The 17743-nt window shown below is 41.4% G+C and overlaps 1 protein-coding gene across 11 annotated transcripts in view; it reads left to right on the forward strand.

Moving 5' to 3' along the window:
- Positions 1-17743, forward strand: part of LOC125451166 (EGF-like repeat and discoidin I-like domain-containing protein 3) — a 213558-nt gene that overhangs the window by 126124 nt on the left and 69691 nt on the right. For all 11 annotated transcript variants that reach the window (XM_048527963.2, XM_048527970.2, XM_059644765.1 and 8 more), the window contains one exon: positions 10201-10356. In XM_048527963.2, coding sequence (XP_048383920.1) covers positions 10201-10356 — 156 coding nt within the window. The remainder of the gene's footprint in view (positions 1-10200; positions 10357-17743) is intronic.

Genomic DNA, 17743 nt, shown 5'->3' on the forward strand with positions numbered 1-17743 from the left:
TTTCCACTGCTCTACAGTGGCTCTATATTCCCTGAGTAGTGCTGATCCCCACCACCAACACAAAGCTCCAATTCAGTCCTTGCCTAAGGTCTCCAATCCTCCAACTGCCTTCCATTTCCCTACATCAGCTGCTTCAAGCACCACAACCTCAGGCTCCAGTCTTTCTCCGCCATACCAGCAAGCCACTTAATTAGCACCACCTCCTCCCCACTACATACATACAATTGGCTTCCAGCTAACACCCCACCCCAGTATAGACTCTCCTGCTGCTCTAATCATCACTGATCAGCCCCCTATCCAATTAGAGATCTAGCCTGTCATAGGATTGGTTTCCAAGTATCGTACTAATCAACTGCCTTGGGGAATAGGTATGGGGCAGTTCTGTATTATGGGTTTGCCAGGATGTTATGATCAACCATTCCCCATGGTTCAATTTTATTGAGAGACGTAAGTCAAGAAAACAATAGCAGCTAATTCATTCGCTGAAATAGCAGAGGTCTATCTTTTTATAGTGGAAATGGTTGGATGATTAAGTGTTTCTAAAACTCTTGCTGTATATCACGACAATTTGTGTTGATTTGAAATTGGTAGAAAGAAGTTAAGTGCATTGGGGACAGTTTGATGAAAAAGTAATGATATTGTCCTTTGCCAAAAGAAATACGAATCAACGAAACAGAAATATTTGAAAATGACTGCAACTGGTCGTGCTGTGCTCCATTGTGAAGTATGCAAGACAAGTCAAACTATATGTATCATTCATAAATTTTACAGATTTTTTTTCTTTCTGGGTTATGAGTTAAACACAAGTTGTTATGTTAGACTCTGCAGGCATGAAGTTAAAAATGTAGCTCTAGGTAGGCCCTCAGTGGATGTGGCATTTTTAATACTTTGTAAAAATTATTTTAATTTATCTGTTTCTAATTTGCTGTTTCAGCTCAGTTGGTGAGACAGTGGTAGACCAGATGTTTCAGCAATCTGAGTTTGATCCCCTTACTGACTGAGGTAGAAATATAACTGCAGGGTCAGAGCATTCAGCACATTGAGCCAGCTCTGCCATACAATACCACTGTAGCTGATTATCCACTTCAGTGTGGTTTTTTTCACACACTACCCCCACATCCTTTCACATAATTGGCATATAGAACTCTGACAAACTCCACCTTAAACATATCCAATGACTGATCTTCCACAGCCCCCTGAAGTGAGAACTGGAGCTTGTCTTCACACATTACTTCAAACTGATATCGTGGCAAAGGACACAAATAGCAATCCCCAGACAACAAGGGTGCTACATGGAGAAAGTGTGAATCTTTTTGAAAATGTGGCGTATTTACATTTCAGTGTTTTATTTTTCTGTGTTAGTTAGCCTCCATCCCTTCCGTATGTCAGAACCTTCACACTTTCTCTTCCGGTGGTTATTTCTGTAACTTGTGCTTAATTCTACATTCAGTGACCTGACCCATTAGTTAATAACTTGACTGTTTGAGATTTCATCTTTGAAAGTTAAAGCTACTGAATAACTGCTTCAGTTTTAGCTCCAAGTTGTCTGTAGCTGATTCCCTATCAGATGGCACATCTTAATGTTACCTCTGGTGGTAAACAGAAGCTTAGGAGGCTAATCTCAATTGGACTGCTGAATAAGGCTATTACTGAAGACTGCTGATGTGCAAATCATTGTATTTTTTTTCAAAAATGTATGGTGCAGCAAATATAAGCAAATTAATGGATTATATTTTACTCACTGTAACGCACTTGAGGTTAGCAGGGACATGGAAAGTAGCTTTTAGACTTTTTAGCATGAAAAATGGTCAAGAGAGAGCAAACAAGTAGATGTAATCAGTGATTTGGAAAGGTGAAGATGTAGCCTAAAGGAAGACAGGAGAGAAAATGGTCTGGTATATTTAACAGTCTTAAGTGCAACACTGGAATGCGACTCGGGAAGGAAAAGTGGGTGCGTGGAATGCTAACAAGTGGCCAGGAAAAAATGTGTACAGCTTGGAAAACATGCTTGTTTCTTTTTCCAGTGACTAAGTATTCCTCTGTGTATAATTCTGCAGAAAGTATAGCCCTGTACTTTGAAACAAAAGCTCAAAGAAATGTCACATCAGAGAATCAGAAGTGTCAGTCATGCCAGGCCTCAAAATCCCAGAGATAAATTTATGAAGAATTCATCCCTGGCCCCATGCTAGTAGATTTTTGTAATCCTTTTATTCCAGCAGAAAAGTTGCTAAAAGTCCACCACTTCAAATAGCTTGTACTATTTAATCAGGGCGGGAATTGGACATTTTGTCAGCTTTTTGTAAAGTTTGCTGTCAGTAATTTTTTTTCAGGCTGCAAAGAAATATTCCAGCAAGCTACATGGCTCTATCAAAGACTGTTCTTTAAGATTTTGACTGTGCCTGCTTCTTTTGCCTTTTCTGTCACCTGTCCCTAATCGAAACATACCTTGGCACTGCTACCAGCAGACAAACCACCCAAAATCAGTCCATGGAAAAGTACTGAGCTCCCTGTGGAGATGTGAGAGGCACTGGTGGCTTTCTGCAAAATTTAACGTGAAGCCCAAGGCTGATTTGCCATCCAAGCTTGGGCCTTCTGATTTAGGTCGGTGCTGCACGCACATTTTGCTCCTATGCAGTTTCCTTTTGAGTCCAACCTAAAGATATCAAACTTGAATGAGATTGACTGCCTGTATTTCAGTTTTTATCACCCTGCATTTACAATCAAAAGAGTAAGCCAGTCAGGCCATCTCTGTCAAACATGGGACCTGCTACCACATGATCCATACCTTCCAGTCTGATTGGAAATGCTGTTTCTGATCATGATCAGAAAACAAAATGCAAACTTCCTTTACAGGAGTTCTTCATGCAGACTTCCAGGACAGGAACCTTCCCATCTGGAGGAATCTAGTCTAGGCCAAGAATCCATACACAAAGCAATGAAGTGGATTGGCATGAAAAGTACCCTTCTATTCACAGCAAATTCTGTCATATTCCAGGATTTAAAGATTCTGAAGCCACACCCATGGACTGAGAGAAGATAGTTTGTTTTTATTCATTTGAGGGACATGCGCATTGCTGGCTACTCACCTCCTGCTGCCCTTGGGAAGATGATAGTGAGCTGCCTTCTTGACTGATGCAGTCCATATGTTGTAGGTAGACTCACAATACCCTTAAAGAGGGTATTCCTGGAGTTTCACTCAGTATTACTGAAGGAACATTGGTATGTTTGCAAGTCAGGATCGTCAGTGGCCTGGAGGAGAATTTACAGATGGTGGTAGTTGAACTCACTTCTGACCTGCTGCCTATCTCCTTCTAGATGAATGTGGCCCTGTGTTTGAAAGTTGCTGTATAGGAATCTTTGGTACACTTCTGCAGTGTATCTTGTAGACAGTACACACTGCTGCTACTGAGCATCAGTGGTAGAGAGTGTAGATGTTTTTGGATGCAGTGACAATCGAGTGGGCTGATTTGTCTGCATTACGTCACTCTTTTTGAGTGTTGTTAGAGCTCCTTCTATCTGAGTAAGTGGGGAATTTTTCCATCACACTCCTGACTTGTGCTTTAGAGATAGTGGACAGGCTTTAGGGCGTCAGGAGGGGAATTATTTTGTGTAATATTTCCAGCCTCTGACGTGCACTTGCAGCCATTGTGTTTCTGTGCCAAGTCTGGTTGAGTTTCTGGTCAAGGGTAAGCCAAGGATGTTGGCAGTGGGGGATTCAGTGATTTAATGCCCCTGAATGCCAAGGGGGCGATGGGTAGATTTTCTTTTATTTGGTTGACAATTGTGTGGCATGACTGCTACTTGACACTTTTCAACTCAAGCCCAGATATTGTTCAGGTCTTGATGCATTTGGATAAGGGCTACTTCATTATCTGAGGCGTCATAAGTGGTGCTGAACATTGTGCAATTACCGGCGAAAATCCCCACTTCCGAAAGTATGGTGGAGGGAAGGTCAATGATGGAGCAGCTGAAAATACTGCCATGTCGAATTCCTGCTAAGATATCCTGGAGCCAAAATGACTGACCTCCAACAGCCACAACCATCTTTCTATGTATGTGCCAGGTATGACTCCAAACCACAGAGAGTTTACACCCGATTCCTGTTGCTTCCAGGGCTCCTTGATGCCACACTTGGCTGAATGCAGTCTTGATGTTAAGGGCTGTCACTCTCACCTCACCTCTGGAATTCAGCTCTTTTGTCCATTTTTGAACCAAGGATGTAATGAGGTCAGGTGCTGCGTGGCCCTTGGACAAACCAAACTGGGTGTCACTGAGCAGATTATTGCTGAACAAGTGCTACTTGGGAATATTATTGTTGCCACCTTCTGTCATTTTACTGATAAGCAAGAGTAAATCAATGGGGCAAGTAGACTGATATTTGAAATTGACCTACATTTTGTGTACAGGACACACCTGGGCAATTTTCCACATTGTCAGGTGGGTGCCAGTGTTGTGGCTGTACAAGAAGTGCTTGGCGAGGGGAATAGCAAGTTCTAGAACACAGGTCTTCAATATATTGCTAGAATGTTGCCAGAGCCCGTAACATTTGCAGTGTCCAGTGCCTCCAACCATTTCTTTATATCACCTGAAATGAATCAAATTGCCTGAAGACTATCTGTGATGCTGGGTACCATTGAAAAAGGCTGAGATGATCATTCACTTGGAACTTCTGGCTTAAGATTGCTGTGAAAGCTTCAGCCACACCTTTTGCACTGATATGCTGGACTTTCCCATCATTGAGGATGGGGATATTTGTGAACCATCCTCCTTCAGTGAGTTGTTTAATTGTTCACCACCATTCACGGCTGAATGTGGCAGGATTGCAGAGCTTAGATCTGAGTCACGGGTTGTGGGTTCATTTAACTCTGTCTATTGCTTGTTGCTTCTGCTCTTTGGTACACCAGCAGCCCTATTTTGTAGCTTCTTCACCAGGTAGACATAACAAAGTGTAGAGCTGGATGAACACAGCAGGCCAAGCAGCATGTTAGGAACTCCTAAGATACTGCTTGGCCTGCTGTGTTCATCCAGCTCCACACTTTGTTATCTCGGATTCTCCAACATCTGCAGTTCCCATTATCTCTCACAACGTGGACACTTCTTTTTAAAGGTATGCCTAGCACTGCTGCACTTTTCATTGTACCAGGGTTGATCCCCTAGCTTGATGGTAATAGTTGAGTGGGGAATAGGATGGGCCAGGGGCTGCAGATTGTGCTGGAGTGCAATTCAGCTGTTGCAGATGGCCCACAGTGCCCCATGGATGCCCAGGCTTGAGTTGCTAGATCTGTTTGAATTCTGTGCCATTTAGCACAGTGACAGAGCCACACAACACAATGGAGGGTGTTTTCAATATGAGGATGAGATGTCATCTCCATGAGGACAGTGGGATGATCACTCTTACCAACACTATCATGGACAAGTGCATCTGCAGCAGATTGGTGAGGGTGAGAGTGAGGTCAAGTATTATTTTTCCCCTTGTTGGTTCCCTCACTACATATCATAAACCCAGTCTAGCAGCTATGTCTTTTAGGATGTGACCAGTTTAATCAGTAGTGCTGCTGGCTAACATTGAAATTGCCAACCTGAATACATTCTGTGGCCTTGTCACCTTCAGAGCTTCCTCAAGGTATTGAGGAGCACTGATTCATCAGCCACAGGAAGACAGTGAGGTTAATGTATAAGAATGAGTGAGGGTTCGGGTGCTAAGTGTAAGAAGAGGTTGGAGTTGCAGGTGGTTAGGGATTGGGTGCTCGTTGAGTGAAGAGGTAAGATGACAAGTGAAAAAGGAGGTCGTATGTGAAGTGAGTCAGGGAAATAGTGGCAAGCAGTTGAAAAGTAGGTTAACAGTTGGGTAAGGGGTGAAATGGGAGGTGGATAATAGATTGGGATACAACTGGGAGAGGAGATAGAGTAGTAAGTGCATGAGGGTATAGGGAGCCAGCTGTGTAAGGAAGTAGAGTGGCAGTCAAGCTGGCAAGTGGGTTAGGGTAGAGTTGCAAATAGATGAGAGGGTTAGGGTTGCAGGTATATGAGTATATGGTGCTAGGTTAGTGAATGGAATCAGGGGAAAGCGGGTGGAAGTAGGGTGGCAATCCTTTGGGTAGGGCCGGGGAAGAGAGGTGTTGGGTAACCATCAGGAGTGGAAATTGGGGCTCAAAGACAAATTAGGTAGAGGGATGACTTCAATAGCTACCCGGGGACTACAACAGGTTATCATTCTCCCATCTTTTTATGGATGACCAGTAAGCTAATTCGGTCAAAACCCTGTAGATGCTGTGAGCCTAATTCATAGTTAATGATGATTTTGAGGTGTTGCAGATGCTAGGTAATAGCCTATTAGAAGATTTCAATGTTCAGTCAATTTCAAGGGAGTCAGCAGCATCTGGACTTCAGCATCACCCTGATGGGTAATTCCTGTCTCTGCTGCTCCAGTGACTGTCTTCCTTTTGAAATATCTGGGCCGGTGTCTGTGATTAATGGTTGGTGAGACAGACTAAAGTGTTTTTCATTTACTATCTTTTGCAGAACAACAGTAAATTAGCTTTATCTCATTAACTATCAATGTTTAGATTTTTTTTAATGTCTCTCGAACGTCTTTGAATGCATGTTCTTAAAATCCCTAATATTTAAAAGCAACTGTGGCTCGAAATAATTGTTGTGGCACAATAGTCAGCAAATCCCAAACATGGTAACCCCAGGGGCCCTCCATTAACTTCTAAAATGAAATGTCAAATGTTGTGTGGAAGACAAAGGAAAATAAACAATCTGGTGTTTATAACATCATGTTATAATTTCCATAATACCTCTACAACCAATTTATTTCACTTGAGGTGCAGTTACCTGTGTTGCATAAACAATTTGCGTGCACCCAAGGTATTCAGATAGCAAAGGAATGAATGACCAAATGAGCTGCTTTTCCTGATGTGCTTGAAGGACAAATATTAATAAGAACTTTTCAATGCCAGATGACTGGCTCATGTATCTATAACAAATTATACAGGATGCAGCCTTATCTGAACCAGGTGTTATATTGAACCAGGCAGATAACTAATTGCCTGCTCTCACAGTTTGCTGCACTTTTGTGATGCCTACTGTTGATACTAATGTCCCTAGGTACCTTATACACTTTGGGAATTCATCGTAGAGATATTCTATTCAGACCTGCCTTCCGGAAGAAAGTTCAGCATAAATGGTAACTGCCATTCTTTGCTCAGTGATATCATGGAAAGTGAACATCTTGTCAATACAAAAGCTTTTTCTAATGAAAACCACATGCATCCTCTTGGATTCTGTCAACACTGTTGCTGTCCCTCATTCAATCTATTGGTGCAGGAAGGTATGCGAGTGTCTGGATAGCAACGTTGAAATCAGTTGTTTCCATCGCTTTTGTCCTTGACAGTGACATCCTTTCTCTGGATTCTGTTTGTAATTCTTTGCAGTTCAATGTAAACAAATAAGTGTCTGATGTTAGTTAAGATCTCAAATTCAGTTCTTCGAATAATTCAACACAGATGTGATCCTCTCCAAGTGACATATTCTTTATATCAATGACCTATCTCATCTTATGTTTCTAGTGACTGCCATTTAAATGACGTTCTCAATTGAGCAATACTGCAATGTGCTGTTTGGAGATGGAGTTTTGAGGATTTTGTGGAAAATCTTACTACTTCTTTGCATCTTCTAGTTTGCTCATAAGCAAACTTTGTCTGAGAAACAAATTTTGTTTTTGCTTAGACCATCAGTTAGTTGGTTACAGTTAGTTTGTTATCAAATAGAATGCCCTCAAATCAGCCTTTATTGTGACATTTATTTTGAGTTGAGCATGTTTGTCAGTGTTTTGTTTTTACATGCTAATATTTAATTGGCTTATTTTTTTCCTTTGACTTCTGGATTTACATCTGGACCATCTGCTGCTTTGTGTAGATGGAGCTTGGCTTTTCCACATTCAACAACTGAATAACAGAAGTGTCAGCATTGCAGCATTATTTGTTTTCACATTTCAGTACCTATATGTAAAACACAGGGATCATTATCCTGATAAATATCAAAACTGAATTAGGTTACCCACAAATTACTGGGTTGAATGAATTAATCTTTTTTCCTGCTAAATTATCAAAAAATGAAATAAGATGTTAAGTCGTGCATAAGTATTTGTTTGTCTGTTGCAAAGCGCAGATTATCATAGCTTTATTTCAAACATTCAGCATACAATAATTTATATATAGCATATATTATTTAAGGAGACACACTGGGCCATTTGTAAGTCACAAAATTAATCAGTAAGAGTTTCCAACGGCAGTTTGGTGTATTATTATTAAACGAAAGTTGAGACCTCTATCTAGGAATACTGCACATTGGTGACATTATGCTACGAATAAACTTTTTTGAAAACTATCAAGTTAAAGGCATTGGATCATCAGTCTGTTGAGCAGATGATTTTTGTGTATTAGCTAATAATGTTTCCAGAGTGTATACAACCTTGTTTTTGAGTGACATGGTTGAGTTAATCCTTTTTACTCTCCTAGAATGACAATATCAATTTCAAAAACATCAATTCTTTGATGTTGGATTATCTCTTCTACTTAGATTCTCCAAATCCACCTTCCACATGAGTGATTGTATCTAAGCTCGGAGGCTCAATCCTTGATCTCACACAACTTGTACAATTAAGTCATACATACATCTCTGCCTATAAATTGCTCATATAGCTGTACAGTTTGGCTTGCATAACCTCGTACTGCGTGTTCAAAATACTTTGTACTTGTAAAGGTACACTTCTACATCTGCTAAGTGGAGATTACTATAGAGGATAACAGCAGAATATATGAACGAGAATTAACATCTAATAAAATAAGACCCACTAAAAGATATGCCTGAATTTCAGAGAAGAAAAATTCCAATTAGTTGACCAACCTGAATAACATATGGTACCAACCATTATAATTCATTTGCTGATAATAATTTCTATCAGTCAATTAAGTGTTTTGGAAGATGTCATAATATAAGGTTCTCGTGTGGATTTGTAGCTCGGGTTGTGGATGTTGTGGTTGGTTGACTCGCCAACCTGGTCCATTGTTCCCCAGAGATTTCATGACCCTGCTGGGTAACATCATCAGTGCAGCCTCTGATGAAGCACTTTTGGTTTTTTTCCGCCTGGTATTTAAACTCTGGGGCCCATTGGAATTGGCTACCTCATTTCCAGTTTTCCTTCACAGTGGTGTATTTATAGAGTCTAATTCAATATGTTTATTGATGGCCTTCTTGGTGGAGAAAACGAGGCCTCTAGAAATTCCTGTGCTTGTATCTGTTTGCCCTGCCCTAGGATCTTACAGCAATTTATATCTATATAGCACACAGGTCATGTGACATCCCAATGCAGGATTATTACACAATAAAATATGACAACAAGCCATATAGATATCAGGACAAATGATCAATGATTTGGTCAAAGAGTTAACACAGAAAATAAGAGCAAGAGTAGGTTTTTTGATGTATCTTAAAGAAGAAATAACAGTTAGAGAGATGGCTACAAAAACACTATGCTGGAGAAACAGCAGGTCTGCAGTATCTGTTGAGATAAAAACGCAGTTAATGTTTCAAGTCCAGCGACCACTTGTAACAGTAGAGATGTGGATCAGTTTGATAAAAAGTTCCAGACTCCAGGGCTTAAGTAACAGAAGTTGTTTGCATGAGTGGGGGAGTGATTAAAATCAAAGATGTTTAAGAGGCCAGACTAGATGCGTGAAGATAGCCTAGAGGGTTGTGATTTTGGAAAAGTTTACAGAGAAGGTGAGGCCACAGATGAGTTTGGAAACAAAGATGCAAATTTGAAATCAAGGCAATGTTTGGCCAAGAGCCACTGTGCACAGCGGTGATGCTTGAATGGGACCAGGTGTGAGTTAAGACACAGTCTACAGTACTTTCGGCAAGTTTAAGTTGTGGAGGGAAAATATAGAAACCAGCAAAGACTGGGCATGAATAGTCAAGTCAAGAAAAGAAGAAAGGAAGAAAATGAAGAAAAGAATGATTGTTACAAGAGCAGATGAATGGTGAAAGGGGTGAAGTCAACTTACAGAGGTTAAAACGGCCAGTCTTAGTGATGCTGTGAAGGTAAATGTCAGCAATGATACCAAAAACCTGAAGCTTTTTAAGAACCAAAACTTTATGTGCTTGTCTTTTTATTAAATGATTTTCTTTCCTCAGATTAATCTGCAACGCACTATGAGAATCACAGGATTGATTAGCCAAGGTGCTAAAAGATTTGGCAGCCCAGAGTATGTGAAATCATACAAGATTGCTTATAGTGGTGATGGCAAAACGTGGACTACTGACAAAGTAAAGGGCACCTATGAAGACAAGGTAAGATGAAAAAAAATGAAATGTATTTCAGCCGCATGATTTTTATTTAACTTGTGTATGGCTAGTAAGCTTGTGGATAACATCAAAATTAGTGGTATAGTGGACAGTGAAGAAGGTTATCTAAGATTACAAGGGGATCATGATTAATTGGGCCAATGGGCTGAGGAATAGCAGATCGAGTTTAATTTGGATAAATGCAGGGTATAGCATTTTGGTAAAACAAACAAGGGCAGCACTTATGCAGTTAATGGTAAGGCCCTGGGTAGAGAGACCCAGAGCTTCAGTTACATAGCTCTTTGAAAGTTGTGTCACAGGTAGACAGGATGATAAAGAAGTTGCTTAGCACTCTTGACTTCATTACTCAGGCCATTGAGTAAAGGAGTTGGGACATCATGTTGAGGTTATACAGGACATTGGTGAGGCCACTTTTGGAGTGCTGTGTACAGTTATGGTTGTCCTGCTACAGGAGGGATAGTATTAAATTGAAGAAGGGTTCAAAAAAAATTTACAAGGATACTACTGGGACTGAAGGGTTTGAATTATAAGGAGAGGCTGACTAGGTTGGGACTTATTTCACCAGTGTATAAGAAGTTGAAGGGTGACCTAATAGAGATTTATAAGATCAGGAGGGGCATAGATAAGGTGAATAGCAAAGGTCTTTTCCCTAGGGTGGGGTGTTCAAAACTAGAGGGCATATTTTTAGGGTGAGAGGAGAAAGATTCCAAAGGGCCTAAGGAGCAGCTTTTTCATATGTGGAATGAACTACCTGAGGAAAGGATGGGTGCAAGTACAGTTACAACATGAAAAAGATAGGTACATGAAAAGAAAACGTTTAGAAGGATATGGATCAAATGCAGGCAAGTGGGATTGGATTGGTTGACATAGACCAGTTAGACCGAAGGATCTGTTTCTGTGCTCTGCCTGTCCCCAACACCAATCACCATACTGTAAAAAATACATAGAAACTTTGAAGAGAGTGCATAAAAAGTAAATTTAAAAGGATGAGACTAGATCTGAGGGATTAAATCTCTTGCTAAAAAAAAGTCGAACAACTTTTATCTTTAGAAAGAGAATATTGGAGGTAATCTGATAAAGTCTTTTAAAAATGGCACTAATACTGGATGAATCAAAATGTTTTTATATGTGTGAAAAATCCAACATTGAGCCCTGTCAAATGCAAGGTGGCTGTTATCAAATGCAGTGAGGAGAGACATCTTTATTTGCAAAATTGAGAGAATGTGGAACTCTGTACCACACAACTGTTTGAGGCAAATAGTAAAGCCACTTTCTATTGAAGGTGGTGGCAGAGAACAGAAGAATTACAAACAATGCGCTGTTCAAATAAAATTATAAAACTTTGGTGGTGGGGAGCAATTCGAGAAACAGTTATTTGGGATACGATGAATAGTCACGTGGACAACTCTGGGTTAATTTGGAACAGCCAGCATGGATTTGTTACAGGGAAATGATATCTCACAAACTTGCTGGAGTTGGTTCAGAGGTAAAGGAGAGGATTGATGAGATCATGTTGTTGAAGTTGCGTGCATGGACTTCTAAAAGATGTTTGGTACAGTGCCACACATTTGACTTTTGTGAAAAGTGTGTCTCATCTGGAATAAAAGATGGGAGCAATATGCTGACAAGCCTGGTTGGGAGGTAGGAAACAGGGAACTTGTTTATGGAGTTTTTTTGGGATGGAGAAATGTCTGAGATGGAATTTCCCATGGATCATTATTGGGACCTTGATTTTCTGATATGTTCTGGGTACATTTTCAAAGTATATAGTACAAAACTTGGAAGCATTATAAACTGTGAGGAAGACAGTGTATAAGTTAAAAAGAACACTGATAAGTTGATGGAGTGATTGCATAGTTTCCAGATGAATTTCAATGCAGACTAGTGTGAGAAGATACATTTTGGCACAAAGAGCAGAGTATGAAACAAGGGTTACTATTTAAAGGGTGTGCAGGAACACAGACACCTGAGTGTATATTGCATACATGGTTATAGGTGACAGGACAGATAGAGGGGCAATTAATAAAGTATTCAGTATTCTCAACTTCGTTAACAGAGGTATAGTGTACAAGAGTAGGGAAGTTATACTGAATATGTGTAGGGCACTGTTAGACCTCAACTTGAGTATCCTGTGCGTTTCATTTATGCAAAGGATGTGAATGCATTGGCCAGAGTGCTGAAAAAGTTTACAAAAATGGTTCCAGGGATGAAAAATGTTTTTCCTGGACAGGAGAAGGCTGAGGGGATTTGTAAAGATCTGTGACATAGACTAAGGCTTTTCAGCCCATTCAATTCTGGTGTCCATGCTATAGGAAGGATGATGTGAAACTTGAAAGGGTTCAGAAAATATTCATAAGGATGTTGCTGGAGTTGGAGGGATTGACCTAAAAGTGAGAGGCTTAATAGGCTGTGTCTGTTTTCCCTGGAGTAACAAAGGCTGAGGGATGATCTCATAGAAGTTCATAAAATCATGAGGGGCATGGATAGGGTGAATAGCCAAGGTCTTTTCCCTGGGGTGGGCAAATCCAAAACTAGAGGGCATAAGTTTACGATGAGAGGGGAAAGATTTAAAAAGGGACCTAATAGGTCCTTTTTACACAAGGGGTGGTGCATGTTTGGAACGAGCTGCCAGATGAAGTGTGGAGACTGGTGCAATTACAACATTTTAAAGGCTTCTGGATGGGCATGTGAATAGGAAGGGTTTAGATGGATATGGGCCAAATGTTGGTAAATGGGACTAGATTAATTTGAGATATCTGGTCAACATGGACAAATTGGACTGAAGGGTCTATTTCCGTGCTGTATATCTCTATAACTCTATGAATCTGCGACAGTGAAAAACAACCACCTAACTATTCCAATCCCTTTTTATATCATTTTGCCAATGGCCTTGTAAACCCTGGCATCACAAGTGGAAATCTAATTACTTCGTAAATGATGAAGATTTCTGCCTCAGCCACCCATGCAGGCAGTGAACTTAATCTGGGTGAAAAATGTTTTGCTCACTTCTCCTGTAAACACCCTACACCTTACCTTAAATCTGCTGTCCTTCGTCATCGATTGCTTCGCCAAGAGGAAACGTTCTTCTTGTCTGCCCTATCTCTTTTAACTTTGGACATCTTAATTATGCCCTCACCCCCAGTCTCATCTGCTACAAGGGAAGCAGTCCCAGTCTATCCAATCTCTCTTCATAACTGAAACTATGGTGAGGTGGGGTTGGAGGTGATGACCCAGTGCTATTAAAGCTGGTTAAAGCAGAAACCCAGGTAATGTTCCATGTACCTGGGTTCAAATCCTGCCACGGCAGATGACAGAATTTGAATTCGATAAAAATCTGGATTTAAGAATCTAATGATTATTGGGAAAAAAATCTGTTTTTTAATGATCTTTAGGAAAGGAAACTGCTATTCTTATCTGCTCTGGCCTACATGTGACTACAGACGCAAAGCCAATGTGGTTGACTCTTAACTGCCCTCTGGGCAATTAGGGATTTGCAATAAATGCTGGCCTAACCAGTGATGCTCTCACCTCATGGATGTAGCAAAAAACACTGAAACATCCATCAGTTAAATTGTCCTTTTGTTCTTTTCATGTTTCTCTATTTCCTGTCTTTACTGTTCTTGCATGTGGTAATTTATACTGTGATGCAATTTGCCAGATGGTAGCCTCCATCTAGCACTTAGACCAAGTAGTCATTTGCTGTGTCTAAGCCCAACAAGTCCATGATGGAGTTTACTCTGTGTTGACCCTTACACTAATTTGCATTAGCTTTAATTGCACATGCTCAGTCTATTCCTCTATCCTTCGATTCATAGCTCACATGACCTCTGCTTCCATATTTGATGCTATGCTACTGCTACATTCTCAGAGCAAATTGGCTAATTGATCCGGCTTCCTATGATTCATAACACCCTGCAGAGTGCACTTACCCCGTGAGTCAAGGGGAGCTCAAGTGGGTTCTTCATCACTGTTAAAACTGAAAATGTTCGGCTTTTGGGAGTTAATCTATTTTCTTTAGTCAAACTTGTTTCTTTGGAATAATGCCTTCTCATTTAATTTACCTCATTTAGGTAAATGGATGGGCTCAGTGCCATACATATATTGAGAACTCCAATTTTTTTTTCTGTACTGGTGAGGTGATTACATTTCAGAAGTTTGAATAGCTGGCATTAATTCATGTTGCTGAATCTTAGATGATAGCATTAAATTAACTTCAACGATTACCAGTAAGAAAACGCCTAACTGAGAATAATGTATGTATTTTCTGCTAAATGCAAATTATGTGTAACTGAATGGAATAGTTTATCCTAACAACCTTGAAGTTCTTGATAAAATGAAGGATCAGAGTTTTGGAATGAAAGAGACGTCCACTTTGTTTGAACAACCTAATATAGATTATTTGCATTTGTAATGTTCTTCCAAACTCAAATATTAAAAGAGACTTGGGATTATTTGCTTCTTTCTGAGTGTTCCAAACAACCTTTCACAATCTTTTATGAAAATTTATCCTTCTAAGGGATTTTGAAGTTATATCCACACTCCAGTTGTTTTGTCTATGTGCCACAATGATAATGGAGTGTACAAATTGTTACGTGTATCAGTGCGTACATCCATGTGTCATCTGGGACAATTGTTTCACACTCCTTCTGCATACCTCATATGGTGAAGAAAGTAATGTTTGTTGAAAGCTATGTTAGCTTGATCTGAAAAGGTACTAAATTATTTGCTTAAGTTTCTGATGTTTAGTAAATGTACTTTTTCTCTTTACTGATGGCCTCAGAAAAAATAGTGATCCATTTGGTGATCGCGGTCCGATAACAGGCTTGTCAGCAAAGCCAACACTCAGCGAGGAACAGGTACATTTGATCCAAATTTTGCTGAGTGACATGAAACAGTGTTTTTTCAGACTTCAGAAGGGTAATGGAGCAGAACTCCAGTTTGCAGTTACCGAATGACTATCAAAGATGGGATAGATTCAGACTGGTCTGTGAATATCAGAAAAAAAATTAGAGATGTGAAACAAATACTGATTACAGATGCTATTTTGATCTACTATAATCCTGAGAAACAATTGGCTTTATCAGCAATATCTCGCCCCAGTTTATTGTAATGGACGACACTACGGAGAAGCCTTTGACATGTAGTTCCTGCGCTTTAGCTATTTACACAGTGTTGCTAAGTTCTGTAAATACTTGTCTGGTGCAAAGTTCACGTTGGTACCATATCACAAACTCTTGTTTGGTTCGAAGAAGAGGACACCACCCCTGGTGACAACATAGTTTCAAAATAGGAATGATTTTGATGGCCTATCAGTGCAATTTAATGTAAATATCATACCTGCATATGGGCACAAAAACACAAAACAAAGGTGCAGACCATTCAGCCCTTCAGTCCAGCTCCATCATGATCTGATCTGATTTTAACCTTAACCCTACACTCTTGCATATCCCTGATGATCTTTCGTTCCTTGCTAACCAAGAATCTATTGACCTCTGCATTAATATTTAAAGATTTAACATCCACTGTCTTTTGTGCTAACTGGCAACCCTTTGACAGAAATGTGTTTTCTCATCTCTATTTTAAATTGGTGCCCCCAATTTTTTTAAAACTATGACTCCTAGTTCAAGTTTCTCCCATAAATAGAAATATTGTTTCACTATCCATCCAGTCAAGGCCCCTCAGTATCTTAAATTTCACCGGAGTCACCTCTGACTCTGCTAAACTCCAGAAGGCATAGGCCTAGCCTGTTAAACCTGTTCTCATAAACTCATCCACTCATTCTATGCTGTCATAATGGGAACTGCAGATGCTGGAGAATCCAAGATAATAAAATGTGAGGCTGGATGAACACAGCAGGCCCAGCAGCATCTCTCTGGTGAAGGGTCTAGGCCCGAAACGTCAGCTTTTGTGCTCCTGAGATGCTGCTGGGCCTCTGTGTTCATCCAGCCTCACATTTTATGATCACTCATTCTATGCGTTGGATTCGTAAACTGTTTCTCACTGCTGCCAATACGTAAACAACTGTCTGTAAATAGAGTGACCAATACTGTACACAGTAAATAATAAAATGTGAGGCTGGATGAACATAGCAGGCCAAGCAGCATCTCAGGAGCACAAAAGCTGATGTTTCGGGCCTAGACCCTTCATCAGAGAGGGGGATGGGGAGAGGGAACTGGAATAAATAGGGAGAGAGGGGGAGGCGGACCGAAGATGGAGAGTAAAGAAGATAGGTGGAGAGAGTATAGGTGGGGAGGTAGGGAGGGGATAGGTCAGTCCAGGGAAGACGGACAGGTCAAGGAGGTGGGATGAGGTTAGTAGGTAGATGGGGGTGCGGCTTGGGGTGGGAGGAGGAGATGGGTGAGAGGACGAACCGGTTAGGGAGGCAGAGACAGGTTGGACTGGTTTTGGGATGCAGTGGGTGGGGGGGAAGAGCTGGGCTGGTTGTGTGGTGCAGTGGGGGGAGGGGACAAACTGGACTGGTTGAGGGATGCAGTAGGGGAAGGGGAGATTTTGAAACTGGTGAAGTCCACATTGATACCATATGGCTGCAGGGTTCCCAGGCGGAATATGAGTTGCTGTTCCTGCAACCTTCCGGTGGCATCATTGTGGCAGTGCAGGAGGCCCATGATGGACATGTCATCTAGAGAATGGGAGGGGGAGTGGAAATGGTTTGCGACTGGGAGGTGCAGTTGTTTGTTGCGAACTGAGCGGAGGTGTTCTGCAAAGCAGCCCCCAAGCCTCCGCTTGGTTTCCCCAATGGAGAGGAAGCCACACAGGGTACAGTGAATGCAGTATACCACATTGGCAGATGTGCAGGTGAACTTCTGCTTAATGTGGAATGTCATCTTGGGGCCTGGGATAGGGGTGAGGGAGGAGGTGTGGGGGCAAGTGTAGCATTTCCTGCGGTTGCAGGAGAAGGTGCCGGGTGTGGTGGGGTTGGAGGGCAGTGTGGAGCGAACAAGGGAGTCACGGAGAGAGTGGTCTCTCCGGAAAGCAGACAGGGGTGGGGATGGAAAAATGTCTTGGGTGGTGGGGTCGGATTGTGAATGGCGGAAGTGTCGGAGGATGATGCGTTGTACCCTGAGGTTGGTAGGGTGGTGTGTGAGAACGAGGGGGATCCTCTTAGGGCGGTTGTGGCGGGGGCGGGGTGTGAGGGATGTGTTGCGGGAAATACGGGAGACGCGGTCAAGGGCGTTCTCGATCACTGTGGGGGGAAAGTTGCGGTCCTTAAAGAACTTGGACATCTGGGATGTGCGGGAGTGGAATGTCTTATCGTGGGAGCAGATGCGGCGGAGGCGGAGGAATTGCACCTGCACATCTGCCAACGTGGTATACTGCATCCACTGTACCCAGTGCGGCTTCCTCTACATTG

The sequence above is a fragment of the Stegostoma tigrinum genome, chromosome 3 (assembly GCF_030684315.1).
Source record: "Stegostoma tigrinum isolate sSteTig4 chromosome 3, sSteTig4.hap1, whole genome shotgun sequence".
Lineage (NCBI taxonomy): Eukaryota > Metazoa > Chordata > Chondrichthyes > Orectolobiformes > Stegostomatidae > Stegostoma > Stegostoma tigrinum.